This window comes from Ochotona princeps, chromosome 14 (genome assembly GCF_030435755.1).
Source record: "Ochotona princeps isolate mOchPri1 chromosome 14, mOchPri1.hap1, whole genome shotgun sequence".
Taxonomy (NCBI): domain Eukaryota; kingdom Metazoa; phylum Chordata; class Mammalia; order Lagomorpha; family Ochotonidae; genus Ochotona; species Ochotona princeps.
The window spans coordinates 1,420,715-1,441,941 of record NC_080845.1 but is presented as its reverse complement, the minus strand read 5'-3'; the positions used below and the strand labels follow the sequence as shown (position 1 = coordinate 1,441,941).

The window sequence follows — 21,227 nt, the reverse complement described above, 5'->3', positions numbered from 1 at the left end:
GGCCAGCCCTCTGCTGTGGTTCCGCGCGAGCCGGAACAGAGCGGGCAGGAACAGGACGAGCGTCCCAGCGATCACCGGCCCCGGGGTGGGGTCAGCGACTTGGGGTGTCTGCTGGCTAAACTCGGGGTCACCCCGCCCAAACGCGCCGCGCTGACGCCCGAAGGGCAGATCCACAGAGAGAACGAGACAGAAAGGTCGTTATCCGCTCATTCACTCCCCAAGTGACCGCCATGGCCGGCGCCAGGAGCCAGGCGCTTCTTCCGGGTCTCCTCATGGGTGCAGGGTCCCAAGGCTTCGTCCTCAGCTGCTTTCCCAGGCCACAAGCAGGGAGCTGGATGGGAAGTGGAGCAGCCGGGACACGAACCAGTGCCCACATGGGATGCTGTTGTCACAGGCGGAGGTTGAGCACACAACGCCAGCCCTGGCGACTTGCTGTGTCCGCCCCCTGTTGCTTCCCACTGTCCACGCTAGCGGCCTTCACATGCCCCAGCCAGCTTGTCGTCCCGTCCTCTTTCCTAGACGGGACACTTCGAGAGTCGCAGAGCTTCCCTGGGGACTGGGCAGGAGCGAGGCCATGTTGGGGGGAGGACATGAAACGGTGGTCAGCTGATGGGAGCAGATGTCTGGCTGACCCACAGGTGGAGGAGCAGGACCGGGTTAGGGCCAGAACACGGGAAACAGAGGAGAGGGGTCAGACAGGGCTCAGAGAGGAAGCAGTAGATGCCTGACAACTCCCACTGGAGGCTCAGCTCAGGGGACCCTCCCAGAGCCCCAGGCCACTCCCTCTGAGCCCTGTGGCTGCGGGAAGCAAGCTCCGCCCAGTCCGCCTCCAGCTGGCCAGGCCTGTCTCATTGCACGCTGACCAAGCTGAGGCCAGCAGGGCCTGAGAATGGGCCAGCAGGTGCAGGGGTCCTGGGGGCTCCTGGCTGGGGTCTTCTTTCTCCTGGGCTGCAGAGCACTCTCCCATTCCCAGCAGGTGCGTGTGCAGGTCTGGGTGCTGCAGACAGGTGGGGGGGCAAGTGGGTGTGTCTTCTTACCTGCCCACACCTGCTGGTGGGGGGTGGGGGTATGGCCGGAGGTGAAAGGATCTTCGCTGGTTTGGGGGGACAGTCCGAGGCTGCCACTGCTGTCTGGGGCTCAGGCAGGGTGCATGGGCGGCTTCGTGTGGTGACCCTTCCCCCTTGGTTCCTGCTGCCCCTTGATGCCGCGTCTCCATCTCCGCTTGCCAAGCTGTTTCTTGAGGTTGCCTTTAGAAGCTGCCCGTTGTGCTCTTTTCTTGGCCAGGGGTGTTTCCCAGGCCAAGTGATGTGCACGTTGAGTTGGGAGTTTGGGGTTTTCCGGGGTATCTGACAAGCTCCTACACCCATTCGTTAACCTGTCACTTCCTGCCAAGGCTCGGGAGCCGCTGTTCTGGTGAGCAGAGCTCTGTGCGCTATCTCCTGGGATGGCCCCTCACTGGCGGGTCCCTCTGTCCCCTGGCCTTGCTGGCTCTGGGCGTCTGGCGTAAATATTTATCCTTTCTTTGGGAAACAAGATAAGTGGTAGGGGAGATGGGGGAGCCCAGCTGTGTGGCTTTGGGACTTGCCTCTGGGTCTAGACGCCACCCTCCCTTCCTGGCTTCCGGCTAATTCAGATCCTGGGGTGGCAGCTGACTGAACCCCCACCACCCACATGGGAGAACTAGATGGAATTCCCAGCTCCCAGGGATTCCCAGGAGCAGGTTGGTGCCAAGCCACGGACCAGCTCGGGCCACTGTGGGCATCTGGGGAGTGAACCAGCAGAGGGGAGCTCTCTCTTCCCCCTCTTTCCTCTTGCTGTTGACGTTGGATCAAGCTTTGCACAAACCCTGTGGTCTGCAGGCTGGGGCTGTGGGCTTCTGTGCACGCCAGAACCAGAGGATGGGGGCACCTCCCTCTGGGGAGCCTGCCATGTGGTGTGGAGGGACAGGCAGAGCACACGTGAACGGCCTCCGCTGGGGTCATCAGGTGATTCGGGATGTCACCAGGCCCAGGTTAGCTGGCCAAGCACCAGTCCAGCCCAAGCAAGGCTGGGGAGAGAGCGTGGCTGTCTGCCCACCAGCCCTGAGCTGGCAGGAGTGGGGCATGAGCCCAGGCCCTCCCTCCAGGCTAGCCTCCTCTGCCAGGCAGCAGGGACAACAGATGACTCTGCTCCCCTGTGACTGAGCGCAGATGCAGGGCTGCCCTCTGAGTACCCTGGGAGAACTCCTTCACTCCTCCTTCCGGCCCAGGCATGGCCTCCTGGTCCCTTCCTTGACCAGTGAGCGTGTGGCCAACACCACCCACCTCCCACCTCCCACTGCCTCACAGACATCCAGTCACACCTTGGGGGCCAGGATCACGTTCTGTTGGGGCCCACACTGAGGGGTGGCCGTGGTGCCGGAGATGTCCTCCTCTGCATCCTCTCCTACCTGCTCCAGGGAGGTGACAGTGGTACAGCTTTCCAACCCCAGGCTCAGGGAGGGAAACGGGTGCAGAAGGGCCACGTGAATGTTCCCCAGCCCCTAACAGAGCCAGGGGATGCTCTGGGCTTCCTGGCTCCCTGGGCAGTGGGCAGTGGCAAGAGCCTGGCTTTTGAGTCAGTTGCTGAGTTGGGCAGGGTCAGTGGTGGCCAGGGCACCAGCATCTTGCATGGGATGGGGCCACGTGTCCACACACTGCTCTGAAAGCAGCTGGGGAGCCAAACCCCTCGGCTGAGTGTCCCTCCAGCAGGCTGGCGGGGTCGGGTCGGGGCCGGGATGGACAGCACATGGCCCATCCGTAGAACCTGGGGCCCTTCTGCTGCATGTAAGACCCCACCCAGGCCCTTGCTTCTGGACTTGCTGCTTGAGCATGAATGGGGGTCTGGGCCCTGGAAGCAGGGCTATGAGCCTGAAGGAGTGTGGCTTCCCCACTGTTCAGCACAGGCAGGGGATGCAGGGTCCTGTTGGGAGCAAGGGGCACCATGCCCGACATTTCCCTCTGTCCTGCAGGCCGGCGCAGTGCTGGTGGGCGGAGAGAAAGTCAACATTGGGCCGGCAGGCAGGCCTCGCTGGGAACCCATGGCTGCAGGGTCTGTACCAGGTATAGATGCTGGGGGTGGGGGGAGACTCGATGGGCAGTCTGAAGACACAAAAGCCACAGTTGTCCCTGAGCCTGGCCCCTCCACGTGTCCAAGTGTGGTGGGGCTGCGGAGGTGCGGTGGGAGGCAGACCCTCGCAGACCGCCAGTCTCTCTGGTTAGCTCAGCAGCCCCTGCTCGCTAGAAGTGTCTTCCTCCAGCCCTCCACCCGCTGCAGGTCCCCCGAGGAGACAGAACCACACCGCAGGGGATGTCCTGCACCTGGAGCTGCTGGTGGCCGTGGGCCCTGACGTCCAGCAGGCTCACCAGGAGGACACAGAGCGCTACGTGCTCACCAACCTCAACATTGTAAGTCTGACAGGCGATGGCTGTGGGGCAGGCCCCGGGTGCCATGCGCAGGGCCTGTGGCTACACTGGCCTTGTGGCAGGCGATGGCTGTGGGGCAGGCCCCGGGTGCCATGCGCAGGGCCTGTGGCTACACTGGCCTTGTGGCAGGCGATGGCCCTGTGGCAGGTGGCACCAGGCTCCAGGGCACCATGCTCAGGGTCTGTGGCTGCACAGTGGGCAAGCCAGTGATTTGAACTTGGGCATAGACCTGAGGCTGGCACTGGTCCAGGGCTGGCAGCACCTGTGGGAGAGGTGAGGGGGCCTGCTTGCGCCTTCCTTGCTTCTGACTGTCCTGCCAGGTGTGTGTGGTCTGTGTAGCCCCCCACGCCTTTCCAGCTCAAATCCCCTTGCCTGGGGTCCCCTGCAGCCTGGCTCTTCCCAGTACCCGAAGATGTCGCTGCTCCCTGAACCCAACCTCCCGGGGCTCTCGCCCCCTGTTCGGATCCCCCAGACCCACCTAAACAAGGCCCTCACACAGGAGTAGGCATCCCCAACCCCTCTGGAGTGCCACCCCCATAACCCAATGTCAGCAGTGCAAGGAGGCAGCCAGGGTGCGAGCCTGGCCTCTGTGAGCTGCCGTCCATAAGCCAGCAATAACACTGGTGACCCCAACCCAGCCGTGCAGCTGGCCCCCACCATGCCAGCGGCTCCCCCGGCGAGGCTGTGCTCACCAGCCTCAGGGCACAGAGCCACCTGTGAGAACCCATCATGTGCAGCACTTGGACACATTCTGGGCCGGAGGTGGGGCAAGCGGAGGTGCTGGGATGGCGCTGCCACCTCCGGGGTGGGCCCGGGGCAGGTCTAGCGGTCTCAGCTGCAGCAGGATGTGAGGTACTCGACGTGCCTCGTACCCCAGCCTCAGCTCTGCTCCCAGACACAAGGCAGGGGTCCGGAGCCCAAGGACCTCTGGCCCCACGCTGTCCTCCCCCGCCCCTGACAGGTGTTCCCTGGGCTTGTGACCACCCACACAACTGCAAGATGCTTGGGCAGAGCTCTTTTAGTCAACACTGTGTTCTCCAGGTCCTCTGAAACCAGTGGCTTCAAGTTCATGGCTCCCCCCAACTGTTTCATTGGATTCCAGAGAAGTGTTTATTTCCATCGGTTGCTTTACTTCCTAAATGACCATGGCAGCTGGGCCTGGGCCAAGCCGAATCCAGGAGTCTGGGTTCACATCTCCCACATGAGTGGCAGGGCTGAAGCACTTGGGCCGTCCTCCACTGCTTTCCCAGGTGCATTCACAGAGAGCTGCAGGAAGATTCTAGGGAGAGCTGCCACGTGCTGTCCTCCTGTTAGTTGGCCTTCCTGGCTCCAGCATGAGGACCCCTGGCTGCCCGCCTTGGAGCCCTTGACACCCACACCGCTTTCCCTTCCGCAGGGGTCGGAACTGCTGAGGGACCCGTCGCTGGGGGCCCAGTTCCGGCTACACCTGGTGAGGATGGTCATTCTCACGGAACCCGAGGTAGGCACTGAGCTGAGTGGAAGCGTCCATAGCAAGGGCAGCCAGAGGGCCTGCCCCCATCCTGCCCCGGGCCTCCTGTGGGTTCCTGCGGGACCATTGATGGCCTCAGTTTGCTCCTCTTTAACATGGGGCAGTAACAGGACTCTACTGAGTGACCCAAGTCAGTACCGTGCCTGGCTCAAGCCCCTTAGATGTGGCTCCTGCTGACCCCAGCAGGGTCCGAAGATTACAGCCAACATCACCTCCTCCCTGCTGAGCGTGTGCCAGTGGAGTCGAACCATCAACCCTGTGGATGACGCCGATCCCGGCCATGCTGACCTGGTTCTCTACGTCACCAGGTAGAGTGAGCCAGCCCGCCTGAGGTGGGGGGAGAGGGGTCATGCCTTCACCCTCCCCTCTTCCACCAACTGCAGGTGGGCCCCAGGGTGGCCCTGGTCACTTCTCTCTTGTTAAGGTTTGACCTGGAACTGCCCGACGGCAACCGGCAGGTTCGGGGGGTCACCCAGTTGGGGGGCATCTGCTCGCCCTCCTGGAGTTGTCTCATCACCGAGGACACTGGCTTCGACTTGGGGGTCACCATTGCCCATGAGATCGGGCACAGGTGTGTGTGCCCGCTCACTGCCCCAGGCACTGGCCGAGGACCTGAACCGCCTTTCACACGGGAGGCGCCTGCGTTGCGCGTGCTGCACCTCAGCCTTTCCAGGCACACACTTGATTTTTTTTTACTTGCAGAATTGAGATTGCTGGACACTGCTTTTGAATTTGTGTAAATTTTATTTAATTATGTTTATTTGAGAGGCAGAGAAAGACAACACAGCTGGGTCAGACTCCTGGAATGGCTAAGGGTAGGCCCAGCTGAGGAGGGGGCACTTCACCGGGATTTCCCATGGGGGGAGGGGAAGACCCACCTGCTGCGGGGTCACCTCCCACACGGCCAGCAGGGGGCCCCGCACGTGCCTTCTTCACCTGCATTGCTCCCAGGTGTCACACACACACACACAGCCTGCAGGTGTGTGAACCCCCCACTGTGTTCAGCTGACCCCCTTCTGTCCAGTTAGGAACATCACCATGGTAACAGCCCAGCTACTACGGAGATGCACAGCAAATAGCTTCCCTCTCGCTCGCCATTTTAACCCTTTGGGTCACCAAGTAGAATTCCCTGGAATGAAGAGGATGCTGGCAGGTGTCCGGGCTCTGCCCACTCTCTGGCTCCTCCCTCCGGACAAGGACTTCCCATCTCAGGGGTCTGGTGCCTTGGTGCCCTGGTTTGCCCACCCATGAGAACGGACCTCCATTCTGCTTGGCATTTGGAAGTCACTGCCCTCCCCTGCCCTGAGGAGCTGTAGCCCTGGAGTGGGGTTGGGGTACAAATCCTCGGCTGTGGAGTGCAGGAAACGGAGTGCTAATAGGTCTTGAAAGATGCCGCAGGGGCACTGGCAGAAATTCCTACCCTAACAGCCAGGCCCTGCCCTGTCCCTCACTGGCTGAGCACTGAGGCGGGGCGGGGGGGCACAGTGTCCCTTAAGGTCCTGCGGGCAGAAGTTTCACTGCACCTGCCAGTTAACTTCGTACTCCACCAGATGGTGAGCTGGGACTACCGGGCAGCTCCTTACACAGTCAGGACACTCCCGCACCTGCCACACCCCAGCTCCTGTCCTCCACCCCCAGGAAGGGTGTATTTTAAAAACTTTTCAGGATCCCTAAGGGGCAGAGCTGCCCTGCAGGCCGGAAGATGAGGCATGGTGACTGTAGGGGCTAGGCCACCTATGCACCAGGATTTGCAACCCTGTGGGCTGCCCTGAGCGACCACTGTCCCACCCTGTGCCCGCACCCTCACACACACACCCTGCCCTGCCTGCAGCTTTGGCTTGGAACACGACGGTGCCCCCGGCAGTGGCTGTGCCTCCAGCGGCCACGTGATGGGGTCTGACAGCACGGCGCCCACCCGCGGAGGCCCAGCCTGGTCTGCCTGCAGCCGCCGGCAGCTGCACAGCCTGCTCAGGTAGTGACCCAGAGGCACCCCTGCTGCTGTGAGACCCCACAGACTTCTGCCATGGCCCGCTCCTGCCAGGGATCCTGCCCCCCTTCCACCAGCCCTCTCCACCTTGCGCACCCCTCCATGCCCTGGACACCCCATCCCTTGACAGACCCCCCCCACCGTCGGCCAGGTACCCTCCGTTGGCACCGGGGCTGCCCAGTGCCTGACCCCACCTGTGCCCTGCCCTAGCCTCCTCCTGGCACCTGTGCAGCGCAGCCTGACAGGGGTCGTGTGGCAGTGCAGGGTGGGCACGCTGCGTGTGGGACCCACCGGGGTTCGTGGGGCAGCCACCTGAGGTGCAGCCCGGCCTCTACTATGGCGCCGACCAGCAGTGCCGCGTTGCCTTTGGTCCTGCGGCTGTGGCCTGTTCCTTTACCCAGGAGCCTCTGGTGAGTGGGAAAGCTGCCTCCATGAGAGCACGCACAGCGTGCGCCTGTGAGCCGGGGAGACTGGCCGGGCCCAGTCTCATCTCCACAAAGTCCCCAAAAGGCTTCAGCGGAAGCACCCCTGTTGGTCTCTGAGGCAGGACCTCAGCAGGGAGTGGGGGGGCAGTGGCCTCTCCCAAGGACCCCAGGGCTGTTGCCCCGTGGGCCTCTTTGTAAGAACTTGTATTGCGGTCTGGTCTAAGATGGGTAGACTTTTGGCCCCGACCAGTTGCTTATGCCCCTGCCAGGACGTGTGTGAGGCCCTTTCCTGCCACACGGAGCCAGGGGACCAGAGCACCTGCAGCCGCCTCCTCACCCCTCTCCTGGACGGCACACCCTGTGGTGTGGAGAAGGTCGGTGGAGGTGGGAGGGGACAGTGTGTGTGGGCGGTGCGGCTGGCCTGGGGGAAGGTCGGAGGGGTGGGAGGAGGGCGGGAGGCCGGTGTGCTGGCTGGTCTTGGGCTTGCTTCCCCTCGCTGCTCCCAGGCCCAGCAGGGTATGTGTGCACAGGCCACAGGGGAGTGCTGGTGTGAGGGGGGAATGCGTGCTTGGTGGGGGAGGGGGCCCCGAGGTGGGGTGATGCATGGGGGTGGAAGCCGGAGCTGACCTTGACCTTGCTGCACAGTGGTGCTCCAAGGGCCGGTGCCGCTCCCTGGCTGAGCTGACCTCCGTGGCGGCGGTGCACGGCCACTGGTCCAGCTGGGGGCCGCCCAGTCCCTGCTCCCGCTCCTGTGGAGGAGGCGTCATCACCAGGAGACGGCGGTGTGACAACCCCAGGTACTGTGCCCCTCAGGGACAGGGGCTGCCTCACGTGCTGGGAGGACAATGGGCCCCCCTCACCTCTGGCCTCTTACGGCATTTTCAGACCTGCCTTTGGGGGCCACGCGTGTGTCGGGCCTGAGCTGCAGGCTGAGCTGTGTAACTCCCAGGTGGGTGTGACCCTGCAGCTGTGGGAGACGCAGAGGTGGAGGGTGGGTGCGGTCCAGGACAGTCCACAGGGCAGCAGGTGTGCTGGGCCCAGGGTGGCCAGAGCCCAGAGCCACTTCTCAGAGGGACACTATGGTCACAGCACCCCCTCCTGAACACACCTGTGCCACGGGCCTGCCCCTAAACTGCCCATGCTGCCCCCAGCCAAGTGCATTCTCTCCTCCTGTGGCCCTAGCAGCCTCTGGCAGACTTCCTGTGTCTGTAGCTTTACCATTTCTGGTCGTCCGTGTAGGGGGTCGGCACGAGGGGGGCAGTGGAGGCAGCTGTGAAGACTCAGCCTGCATGCTACATGGAGGCAGCCGCGGCAGATGCCTCTGGCCAGAGGTCCACTCCTTGCCTCTGGGGACGGCTGCCTGGCCATGGGGGCTGAGGTGGTGGTGGAGCAGTCTGCTACAGCCATGCCTGGTTTATCTGATGACCTGGCTAGCCACTCAGTGAACAGACACATCCGGCTGCGTCTTCCCCAGGCCCCGCAGGCCGCCTCTGCCCATGCTGTCCTCCCACGGCCCCGTGACCTTCACAGGCTCCCCTCTCGACTGCGTGCCCGAGTCACACCTGCTGGTTTCTGCCCCATCCCCAGGCTTGCGAGAGGACCCAGCTGGAGTTCATGGCCCAGCAGTGCGCCCAGACCGACAGACAGCCCCTGCACCTCTCCCCAGGCAGTGTTTCCTTCTACCACTGGGAGGCTGCCCCGCAGTACAGCCGAGGTGGGCTGCACGCTGCGTGCTGCAGGGCCTGGTGGAGCTGCCTCCCTGCCTCCCTGTCCACTGCTGGGTCAGGTGCCCCCCACCCTGGGTCCGTCCCAGCTGAGTCCATGGAGCGGAGATGATGGCGGGGTTTCCCACCTGGGTGGATAATGCTGGGGGTGCCCCACTTCTCAGCCTGGGGGTGATCCCAGAGAGGTATCCCCCCAGGCACGTCCTGGCCTGGGGGAGGGAGCCTTATCCCCTCTATCCTCCTAGGGGACATGCTGTGCAGACATGTGTGCCGGGCAGTTGGTGAAAACTTCCTGGTGAGGCGTGGAGACCACTTCCTGGATGGGACCCGCTGCATGCCACGGGACCATCGGGAGGATGGGGCCCTGGGCATGTGCGTGCTGGGCAGCTGCAGGGTAGGTGTGACGGTAGGTGCCCTGCTGCCCTTGTGGCCTGTCTGGGCCCTGCAGCCAGTGTGTGGTCTCCAGGACAGGACAATGAGCAGCTGTGGGGAGACAGAGCCGGACTGAGCCCCGGACCAGCGGGGCAAGCCTCAAGCTCCTTTCCAGTGCTGGGGCAGTGTTGCCTGGGGGCCGCCTGCCACGCCAGCCTCAGGCCATGTCCTCCCATCCTTTGCACAGATGTTTGGCTGTGACGGTCAGATGGACTCCCTGCAGGTGTGGGATGCCTGCCAGGTGTGCGGTGGGGACACCAGCACCTGCAGCCGGCGGAACGGCTCCTTCTCGGCTGGAAGAGCCAGAGGTGAGAGCCTCCCACTGCCCAGGGCTGGGCCCCATCCGCCTCCAGTCCTGGCATGGACAGAGAGTAGGCTGTGCAGGCCAGCGTGACCGAGAGTGGCAAGAGACAGAGGCCACTCTCAAGGGATGGACAGAGCTGCTGTCTGTGGCACACTCCCCGCGTGACCAGAGTACAGCTGAGGTCTCCCACTTGGCTACCACCTGGGGTGCATGGGGAGGAAGCCAGGCCTGGAGGCCTGAGCCAAAACTTGGACCCACACAGCCCATGTGACATAGGGGACTCTCTGCCGAGGTGTTGGCTCCTGCAACCACCACGTGGCCCACACAGGCTCCCTCTGGTCTCTCCCTAGAGTACGTCACCTTCCTGACGATCACCCCAAACCTGACTGGGGTGTACGTGGCCAACCGCAGGCCCCTCTTCACACACCTGGGTGAGCTCCTGGAAGAGGCGCTAATCCCAGACATGCGCCGCTGTTAGTACCAGCTGCAAGCCCCCTGACTGGATGGGCGGGCCTCTGGGAAGAGTCCCAGAGTTGCTCGGGGTACCAGTGAGGGGAGGCGGGGTGAGTGGTTCAGGCCCGAGGCATGGGAAGGTCCAGGCAGAAGCCCACCTCTCCAAGTTGTGACCTTGCATTGCACCCAGGGAGCTCCCCCAGGGGTGTGTAGATCCAGGGGGCCTCACTACTGGGCACGAGTGATGGTGGAGTGATAGTTTTTGTGGCCCAAGGGACCCAGCGCCCCGCCCCCAGCCACCAGTTGGTGTCACCTTATGAATGACAGGTGGTGTGCACAGACACTGCTGTGAGGTGTGACCTCCATGCCCTGCTCCCTGGGGGACGCGCAAGCCAGGCACACACCCTGGTGGCGGTGTCTGTCAACAGGCATCCCTTTCTGGCCCTCTGCCCCCAGGGTCCCTAGGACTGGGGCTGTGAGTGGGTGGCGTCCCCTCCCACTGGGTGCTCTGGGTATGGCCCGGCACGGTGTCTGTACGTCTCGTCTCATTGCCCCACAGCGGTGAGGGTACATGGGCGCTACGTGGTGGCCGGAAATGCCAGCATCTCCTCCAGCACCAGCCACCCGTCCCCACTGGAAGACAGCCGCCTGGAGTACAGGGTGACACTCACTGAGGACCAGCTGCCCCACCTGGAGGAGGTCCACCTCCGGGGACCTGCCAGGGAGGCCATGGAGATCCAGGTGGCCGGAGGGCCCAGGCTCTGTCCTGCATTCGCTCGGTCACTCATTCATTCAGCGGCCATCTAGCTCTGGGCACGGACTGGGTGCCTCGCGGGTCAAGTCCTACATGAGGGTGGAGAGCCTGTGCTGTGTCCAGTGTGATCTCCACCTGCTCAGAGGGGCTGAAGAGGGTCCCCACCCACCACAAGCAGCCCAGCTCCCAGAGGTGCCAGGGCTGGGAGCTGGCATAGGGCCGGTAGAGGAAGCCCAGATGGGTGGGGGCTCCCCTGGCTTGTCTGCGACAGGGGCACAGGGACCCCACACGGTTTCGCTTGAGCGTGTCCTCGGCATAGTGAGCTTCCCGAGTGCCCTGTTGGAGGGCGGAGACAGAAGCCCTGTGGGGCTGCAGGGGCAGGGCTGGGCAGAGTGCCAGTGGAGCGAAGCAGAGATAGAGAAGTGCAGGTTTTGAAGGCCTCCTGGGGGAGGGGTCCCTCTGGAAGGGCCCTGAGCGCCCTGGACCCCTTGGTACAGGTTTACCGGCGGTACGGCGACGAGTATGGCCCCCTTGCCCACCCCGACATCATCTTTACCTACTTCGAGCCGAAGCAACGGCCAGCCTTGGCATGGGCCGCCATGCGTGGGCCCTGCTCTGTGAGCTGTGGGGCAGGTGAGGCTGGGCAAGGGGCTGCCTTCAGGACCGCTTGGCTCCTGGCAGGGAGGCCCAACCCCTGTCTCCTTCATAGGGCTGCGCTGGGTGACCTACAACTGCCTGGACCAGGCCCTGAATGAGTGGGTGGACGCAGCTTTGTGCGAGGGGAGCCCAAGGCCGCCCGTGTGGTCGGAGCCCTGTGTCCCTGTGCCATGCCCACCTCGGTGAGTGCCCAGCTTTCTCTCCTGGGCTTGTGGGCCAGCCTGGGGGGCTCTGTGTCCCTCAGTCCCAATGACAATGTGGAGGGGTGTCAGCTGATGAGGACGCCGGGCGGATGTGGTGACGTGTCACTCCTGCCAGCTTGGGCTGATGAGCCCCTGGGGAAGGCAGTGGGGGCTACGCTGCATCTTCGGTTCCCTGAGGGCCACACTGCTGGGGCAGGGCTATTCTGCAGGGCACAGGGCAGCTGCTTGTTGTCCAGCACTGTGGTCCAGGAGCTGTCAGGACAGTCTTCTGGACCCGCCCTCTGGGAAGGGCCATTCGGGAACCCCGGGACACAGGTGTGGCCCCGGGCAGAAGCAGCACTTGCTGCACTCCACGCCCCACCGCCCCTGAGCCAGCCTCGGGGCCTGACGCCCTGCCATCACCTTAGCTGGGCAGCAGGAGACTTGGGCCCATGCAGCGCCTCCTGTGGCGGGGGCCTGCGGGAGCGGCCTGTGCGCTGTGTGGAGGAGGCCCCAGGGGGCCGCCTGCGGACACTGCCCCCTGCCCGGTGCAGAGCTGCGACCCCACTGCCGGCCATGGTGGAACCCTGCAGTGCCCTGCCATGCCCCACCAGGTGAGCTCAGGCACGGGCATGGACCGGTGGTGGGCGGGATAGGGCAGGGCCTCCCAGTGTGGCTGACTGATGTATATCCCCTGAGCCATCCACAGGCCTGAGTGACAGGCAGCAAACAGAATCACTTTCTGTTCTAGGTCCCCAGCCTGGCCCCCTCTGAGCTTGTCAGTGTCTGGGAAACGGGTGGGGGGCTGCTCCCCAAGGGCTGTGGGATAGGACCTGTGCAGGTGGAACAGGGGCCCCTGGCATTATCACAGTGCCTACCTGGCCACAGCCCTGGCCAGAGTGCCTACCTGGCTTCTCCCTGCCGTTGGCTGCCTGAGGGTGAACTTGCCAGCTGTGGGCTCCTGTTCTGTGGCTTGCCCAGTGGGGAGAGGGTAGCCTTGTTCATGGGCTGTCCGCTGGGCTCTGGGCCACCTCCCCCTCTCCATCAGCAACAGCTGTTAGGTGCTCACCACTGGTTCCCTCTGAGGCCTGATGTGGCCTCAGCATCCTTCTTAACACACTGGCTGGCTGTTGGTGCTCATGGCTGGCACTGAGCCGGCACCCTCCTGCCATCTGGAAACCGGGTGGGATCCACTGGCCCCCATCTCAGTCCCAGCTCCTCCCTGCCCCCATCACACATTCACTGCTGAGCAGCTGCCAGCTGGACGACTCGGAGCGAGGCTCTGAGCTCTGTTCCTGGATGCTGGGGAGCAACTTCATGACCCCTTCCCCCAGGAGCTGGGCTGACCTTCAGCTGGAAGGCTGGGCAGGGCCTGATAACTATCCATTCCGTCCTCAGCAAGGCCTCACACAACGTGACGTGTGTGCAGGCCACGTCCAGTGGGGAGCTGCCAGTGACCGTCGGGCCTTGCCCCAGCACCGAGAAGCTGCCCAGCCCTGAGCCCTGTGTCGGGACAGTGTGTCCTCCGGGCTGGGGGCTGGTGAGTGCTCTGCCGCCAGGGGGTGGGCTCCTGGGGTTTTGGACTGGAGAAGCAAAAGGGCATTTCAGTGCCTGCTGCCCTGGCTGGGGTGAGGGTGGGCAGCTGGAAAATGGGCTCCAGCCAAGAGACGTGGGGAGGCGCATGGTCTCCCCAGTTCTCTGCTGTCTCCTGAAGGCAGCAGTGAGGGGCTGTGGGCAGGGGGCTGCAGGTAGACCCTTCCCCTCCCTGGCGTCCACCTATTGCTCTGCCCTGCAGCTGCACACTGAGTCTCCAAGGAATGGGGCCCCACCCCCCCTGGGCACTGCCAGCCCCGGGGCTCAAGCTGCGCCCATGTGGACTCCAGTGGCTGGGCCCTGCTCCGTGTCCTGTGGGCGAGGTGAGGGGGGGGTGTGCCCAGGGTCAGCCCTCTGCGTCCCCTGGTCTCCACCCCACTGCATGGTGACTCTAGCTGAGGCCCTGACTGCATGCCAGGACCCTGAGGCTAGGAGCTCATGGCCACTTGGAGTGCCCACTGACCAAGCAGCCGACAGAAAGGAGTAGCTAGCGATACCTGTGTTGGCGCCCAAGAGGGCACTGGTCGCCATGAGTCCCTGGAGCCCCCTCACACTGGCAGGTCACTTGAGTCCCCTCTCCCCAGGCAGGTCACTGAGTTCCCTCTCCCCAGGCAGGTCAGTGAACTCCCAGAGCCCACCCTGTGCAGGACATTGAGCACCCCACTCTCCAGGCAGGTCATGAGCTCCGGGAACCCACCCTGGGTAGGGCAGTGAGCCCCCGGAGCCCACCCAGGCGGGGCAGTGAACACCCCACTCTCTAGGCAGGGCAGTGAGCCCCTGGAGCCTGCCCCAGGCAGGGCAGTGAGCCCCCGGAGCCCACCCAGGCGGGGCAGTGAACACCCCACTCTCCAAGCAGGTCTGCTCCCACGTTGTCTGATTGCGGACATTTGTAAGAAACAGCCGAGCAAAGTTCTAGGTGTGTTTGTGAAGCCTGGGTTTGCTCAGTGGTCTCCCTGATGGTCGGCTTGGGCATGCTTCAGGCCGGTCCCCTCTGGCACAGCAAGCCCCTCTTGTTGCCAGGGAGGGGGTGGAGGGAAGCAGCCTTGATACCTTCATCCTGAGCAGTGTAAGCAACTTTCACTTTCCATCTGCTATTGCATTTCCTAAATGGCCACAACATCCAGAAGCCAGGAGCTTCTTCCGGGTCTCTCATGTGGGTGCTCCTCTGCTGTGTCAGGTGCTCTAGCAGGGAGCTGGATCGCCAGTGGAGCAGCTGGAGCACCAGCTGGTGCCCACGGTGGATACCAGTGTTAGCCCTTTGCATCACAGCGTTGGTCCCAATATGGCAGTTCTTTAGGATTTGTTATTTGTTTATTTGAGAGGCGCGCGCGCACACACACACACGGCTCGCACTCTCTAGTTCACTCCCCAGATGCCTGTGACAACCAGGGCTGGGCCAGGCCTGTCCCCCGACCCCTAAGTGTTCAGGGCATGGTGGGGGTCTCGGCTTGCTCCCCACAGGCCTTCGGGAGCTGCACTTCCTGTGCGTGGACGCCGCCCTCGGGACTCGGGTCCAGGAGGAGCTGTGTGACTCAGCACACAAGCCCCAGGGTCAGCGGGAAGTGTGCCAGGCGGCCCTGTGCCCTGCTCGGTGAGCCAGGAGGGAGGCTGTACCAGGGAGGGAGCCCACCTGCCCACCTGGGGAGTGGCCTCATGCAGAGCACGGTCCTCCCTCCTGCAGGTGGGACACCCAGGCCTTGGCGCCCTGCCCGGTGACCTGCGGAGGTGGCCAGGTGCCGCGGGCGGTGCGCTGTGTGAGGCCTGATGGCAGCCGTCTGGTGCCCCTGCCTCACTCCAAGTGCTGGCCAGCACCCCAGCCGGACCCCTTCGAAGACTGCAGCTCAGAGCCCTGCCCTGCCAGGTGGGCCCTGCCCAGGAGCCACAGGGTTTAGCTCTGCCCTCCCCCCCGCCCACTGGCCCAGTGTCCCCCTCCCTGCCACCTGTTGCACCCTCACCTACAGGAACCCCTTGGGTTAGGCCAGGCCCTTCCTTGCCTGGGGCAATGAGACCTGGTTTACTCATCAGGACCCTGCTGGCAGGGCGAGGAAAGGGGGGTCCCTGACTACAGTTACCGTGCAGGTGGCGGTACCAGCTGGCGGCATGCAGTGCGAGCTGTGGGGGAGGGCTGGTGCAGAGGATGGTGTACTGCGCCCGCGGTGGCAAGGATGGCAGCGAGGAGATCCTGCCAGACCCCCAGTGCCAGGGACTGCCTCGCCCAGAGCCCCATGAGACCTGCGGCCTGGAGCCCTGCCCACCCAGGTAAGTGAGCCGAATGGGACAGTGGGTGCCAGGCCCGGTGCTGGTGGGAGGGGGCATGGAGACAGCCATGCGGGCAGGCCAGGCCAGGCAGGTAAGCTGGACGCTGTCAAGGGGGATGGGAGGGGCACTGACAGAACCTGAGGGGAGGGAAGACGCAGAGCCACTGTGGCCCCAGAGCAGGGGGCGGGGCCCGCGGGAGCTGGGGGCAACGTTGTTGGAGGACGCAGCCCAGGGAGAGCAGGGTCCGGGGAGCTACCTCGGCTGGGTTTGTGCTGGGTTTGGAGTGAGTAGGCTCCGTGTCTGGCAACATGCAGGGCAGAGAGAGGTTACGTGATGCATGCAAATGGGTGGTCCCCAGCAGGAAGCTGTGGGGGAGGCCTGGGGGTGTCCACCTCTGGTGTGAGTGTGCTTAGCTCCTTAGGACCGGCTGAGGCCAGAGGGGTGGCTGTCCACCTTGCCCTGTACTGGTAAGACCTCGTGTCAATGTGTTCATTTTTATTTGAAAGGCAGAATCAGAAAAGGAGAGACAGGGAGAGGTTATCCGTCCGCGGGTTCACTCCCCAGAGCTGGGCCAGCCCAAAGTCAGGAGCTTTCCCGGTCTGCCAAGCTCTCGGGCCGTCTCCACTGCTTTCCCAGGTGCATTAGCAGAGAGCTGGATCAGAAGTGGAGCTGCGGGCACTCGGGCCTGGCACCCATGTAGGATGCCAGCGATACAGCAAGAGACTTAGTCTGAAAAGCTATGGCAGTGCCCGGCGTGGTGGCCTAGCAGCTAAGGTCCTTGCCTTGAATGCGCCAGGATCCCACTTGGGCACCGGTTCTAATCCCGGCAGCTCCACTTCCCATCCAGCTCCCTGCTTGTGGCCTGGGAAAACAGTCAAGGATAACTATAAGCCTTGAGACCCTGCACCCGTGTGGGAGACCCGGAAGGGGGTCTGGGCTCCTCGCTTCAGTTCGGTGCAGCACTGGCCATTGTGGTCACTTGGAGAATGAATCATCGGATGGAGGATCTTTCTCCCTGTCTCTCCTCCTCTCTGTATATATCTGCCTTTGCAATAAAAATAAAGAAATCTTTAATAAAAAAAGAAAAGCTATGGCACCAACCCCTGAATGTATTTATCTGTTAAACCTTACTTATTTGAAAGGCAGAGAGAGGCATCTTTTATCTGCTGGCTCGCTCCTCACGCCCAGCACAGAGGTCTCTGGCTTGTGCCGGTGTCCTGGGCCATGCATACCAGTCTTATGGGTGACCTGGGATTTCCATGGGAATTGTGAGCACACAGCAGCTCTGCCTGCCTCGTGAACATTGCTGTGGCTACTCGGGCCAGCTTGATCTTCTGGAACCTTCCAGGGATACTCTGGACCTGGGGCTTCTGCACTCTGCCCCCACCCCTGCTGCCTGATGGCCCGTCCAGCTTCTGTAGGGCTTTGCTCAGACCTGCACCCCGGCTCACTCCTGCTGCCCCATGCCCACTTCAGCTCTCCAGCCCCACCTGCTCTGTCCATTCCTGTCCCTTCCTCCCAGGTTTCTCAGCCTCCAGGGGGCAGCTCTGCCTCCAGGGATGCCAGCCGCTTCTGGGGAGATTCTCATTGCCATGGGCCTTGGGCAGAGGCCGGTGGGGTACAGCACCCAGGATGGCCTCCGTCCTGAATGTGGACAGTGCCAAGAAGAGAAAACATCTCTGCCAGAGTGGTGGGGTGTGGCAGGTTGGCTGCCACCTCCCTTACATCTGGCAGCACTGAAGGGCTGTGAGGGGACAACGGGCACAAACCCTGGGCCCGGGGCAGACCCTCTGGGCTCACGTCCAGCTCTGAAAGATGCTGTCATCATCGCTTGCCCTTGGCAGGCCGGGCGGCTCCCTGGGGTGCTGAGCCCTTCCCTGGTGTCTCCCTTGGCCAGCACGCAGCTGCATGGGCTTAATGGAGCGTGTGCAACAGACCAGAGGGACTGCCCGGGGCCTTGCAGACCCCCTTCTGTCCCGGGGCATCCCAAGAGCAGATGGTGGCCCCTGGTGCCCTTCTCACCTGGCCTGACACCTGCCCGGGAGGAAGAGGTGGCACTGAGTGGACACACCCCCTGGGGACAGTCCCATGTGGGGGCTGTCCTAGCCTCTCTGTCAGCCTTCTCCCTTCTTCAGGTGGAAAGTCATGTCCCTCGGCCCATGCTCAGCCAGCTGTGGCATTGGCACTGCCATTCGCTCAGTGGCCTGTGTGCAGCTTGACCACGGCCAGGACACTGAGCTGGACGAAGCCGCCTGTGTTGCTCTGGCACGGCCGCAGGCCAGGGTTCCCTGCCTCAAGGCAGACTGTGCCTTCCGGTGGCAGGTTGGCTCCTGGACAGAGGCAAGTGCCGTGACCTCCCCACTCCCTGACCTCCACTGGGACTGGGGGGGTCTCCCAAGAGGAGGGGAAGAGCCCCTGGAGAGGGCAGGGGCAGCAAGGCCCAGAGCCCGAGAACGGAAGGAGCTGATGCCATCCTGTGCTGGGCCCGGTCCTCGTCACCCACCGGGGACATGTTCCCATCGCCTGCAGCTCCTCTCCCCTCTCCCAGCAGTGCTCTGTCTCCTGTGGGGCCGGCGTCCAGCACCGGAGCGACACCTGCCTCGGTCTCCAGGCCGACACTCCAGTGCCGGCTGACTTATGCCAACACCTGCCCAAACCAGTGACTGTGCGTGGCTGCTGGGCCGGGCCCTGTGCAGGCCTGGGGCCATCCAGCCCCGCCCGTCACACGGATGCCACCACTTCCAGCCCGGCTGCAGCTGCTGGGGTCGGCGGCTCCCTGGAATGGCCTCAGCCCCGGACCCACCTCCTGCCCCCAGCTCTCCCAGCCTTCCAGCAGCTTCAGGGGCTCCTAAGGGATTCCAGTTAGGTGCCTCCCTGCTTTCTGTAAGGGTGCTGGCTGTGGAGTGGGGTGGGGTCCACGGGACATGTGCACTGGGGCTAAAGGGGTGCACTCAGGGGTCCAGGCACACATGCCTCAGAGCCCTGTAACTTGAGGGAGAGGAAGCTGGCTTAGGTACCCAGAAGCAGCCCTGACCCTGGGATGGTGGCACCGCCCCGGGTGGCTCACCAGTGTTCTCCCTGTCTGCCAGGCACCTGCGGGAAACAGCTCCTGGAACCGGCAGGAACTCTGGACCTGCGAGGCACAGTGCCAGGGGACTGTGCCGTGGCCATTGGGCAACCCCTGGGGCAGGTGGTGACCCTCCATGTTCTGGAGAGCTCCCTCAACTGCAGCGCGGGTATGTCCACAGCCACGCTGGGTGTCCCACATGTGTCCTCTCTCTCCGTCCTGTCTTGGCGCTGGAGTGTGAGAGATGGGGAAACTGAAGCAGGCAGGCATTACCATGGCCATCAACAGCCAGCGTGGGAGAGGGGTAAGGGCTGAGCTCAGCTCCATGGCCATCAGCAGCCAGCGTGGGAGAGGGGTAAGGGCTGAGCTCAGCTCCATGGCCATCAGCAGCCAGCGTGGGAGAGGGGTGAGGGCTGAGCTCAGCTCCATGGCCATCAGCAGCCAACAGCCAGTGTGGGAGAGGGATGAGGGCTGAGCTCAGCTCCATGGCCATCAACAGCCAACAGCCATCGTGGGAGAGGGGTGAGGGCTAAGCTCAGCTTCATGGCCATCAACAGTCGACAGCCAGCGTGGGAGAGGGGTGAGGGCTAAGCTCAGCTTCATGGCCATTAGCAGCCAGTGTGGGAGAGGGGTGAGGGCTGGACTCAGCTCCATCTGACCAGAGCCGCTGCCCCTACTGCCCCCAGAGTCAGGATGCTGGCCCTTACACCTGCTACCTCCTAGGGGACTTCCTGGTGATCTGGGGCCGTCTCACGTGGAAGAAGATGTGTCGGGAGCTGCTGGGCATGACTGTTGTCTCCAAGAGCAACACGCTGGTGGTGTGGCAACGGCGTGTGGGGCTGGGAGGCGGAGTGCTGCTGTGGTACAGAAGCCAGCCTGCCCCGGAAGCCTACCATGGTATGCTCTGCCAGCGAGCACCAGGACGCCCACCTCACAGCAGGGTAGCGTCTGAGCAGGGGCTGCAGAGCTGGGGCCGGCCCCAGGGGGATATGGGCGGACCCTGGCAGCCAGCAGCCATCTGGGTCTATGTGTATGACGGGAGGAGGCTCCACGCTGTGTGCTCCAAAGGTTGAGGTCGGGAGGTGGTGGGGCTGGGGTCCAGCGGGGGCTTCCTCCTGGGGGTACCATCCTGTCTCCTTACTACTCCCCGGCTGTCAGCTGCTGTGGCCTCTGGTGCAGGGCTGTGTCTGGGGCTCCTTGCCCTGAGAGGACACGCAGCCAGGCTACCCACCTGCTCACCCTTGCAGAATGTGACGTGCAGCTCTTCGGCCCCCGGGGGGACATCGTGAGCCCCTCGCTGGGCCCAGATGGAAGGACGACGGGAGGCTGCCGGCTCTTCATCAGTGTGGCTCCACATGCCCGGATAGTCATCCATGCCCTGGCCACTGGCCTGGCCCCCGACAACCAAGGGACCAACACCAGCTATGTCACGGTGAGGCCACCAAGATGGGCCAGTGGTGGGCCGGCTTTGGGTCCAGTCTGTCCCCAGGGATGGGACTAGGGGTACTGGGCAGAGGGATCCCTTTAGTTGGCTTCGAGCAGAACCCTTAAAGCAGTAGTGGAGGAATGGGGAGAAGAGTGTGTCCCCTGGCAGTGCCTGTTTCTGGAACTCTGTGCAAGAGAAAGGACTTTCCTTTGTGCAAACAGTTCACTATTTATTTCATCCTCTTTGACAGCAGAGAGAGCTGTCTCTGATGTACTCAGTCCATCCCCAAAGGTCCTCAGCTGTGCAGGCTAGGCCACCCTGCAAGTCCGGGGTGGGGGCAGGTCCCAAGGCTTGGTCTTGCCCCTACTGCCTTCCCGGGTACAGCAGCGGGAAGCTGGAGGCCCTCTCACGCTGGCACGCCGGGGGAGGTGGCACAGCTGGTCTGAGCCTCAGATTCCTGGGTCTAACGACAGCGTTCCCGGCCCAGGGCCCTTGTGGGGATTGGTGAGTGTGGCTCATGCCCTCTGGGCTGCCCCTTTTCCCTCAGATCCGGGACATCCACAGTTTGAGTAGCAGAACTTTCCACCGCCAGCAGGTGCTCTCCTGGGTGTCCCAGAGCAGCCAGGCAGAGCTGGAGTTCAGCCAGAGGTTTCTGGAGACGGGGGCCAGCCTGCGAGGCCAGTACTGGACCCTGTGAGCTGCCCTCCCCCTGCTGACCCCAGACCTGGGCTCCTGTGGGCAGCTCAGGAACCAATAAACAAAATCGAATACGAGGGCTTGATTGCTGATTGCTTCATACGACCTGTCCAGACATGCCTGGGAAGCCCATCCCTCACCAGGTGGGACTGGCTGCACTGACCCGAGCGAGGCCTTCTACCCAGGAGGACAGGAACGAGGAGCCGGCTGGGCCGGGAGGCTGGCGCACCTCTACCCTGTGCTAGCCGGGCCCAGGATCGGACCTTGCAGGTGCCTGCGTCACGGAACTTCGTGGCCCTGCAAGCACCGCCCCTT

General features: G+C 63.4%; 1 protein-coding gene across 1 annotated transcript; it reads left to right on the top strand.

The window, feature by feature from the left end:
* Positions 1-887: 887 nt before the first annotated feature.
* Positions 888-20,913, top strand: ADAMTS13 (ADAM metallopeptidase with thrombospondin type 1 motif 13). Its single transcript, XM_058672843.1, has 30 exons — positions 888-976; positions 2,990-3,080; positions 3,295-3,425; positions 4,840-4,923; positions 5,137-5,261; positions 5,378-5,524; positions 6,785-6,925; positions 7,200-7,350; positions 7,635-7,739; positions 8,011-8,162; positions 8,251-8,314; positions 8,953-9,079; positions 9,335-9,483; positions 9,709-9,829; positions 10,176-10,256; positions 10,838-11,019; positions 11,530-11,665; positions 11,742-11,871; positions 12,300-12,485; positions 13,270-13,411; positions 13,667-13,787; positions 14,926-15,055; positions 15,146-15,325; positions 15,544-15,723; positions 17,859-18,063; positions 18,275-18,584; positions 18,813-18,959; positions 19,514-19,687; positions 20,038-20,222; positions 20,764-20,913. Exons 1-30 carry the CDS (start codon positions 890-892, stop codon positions 20,911-20,913), a joined length of 4,314 nt encoding a protein of 1,437 aa, XP_058528826.1. The 5' UTR covers positions 888-889.
* The last annotated feature ends 314 nt before the right edge of the window (positions 20,914-21,227 follow it).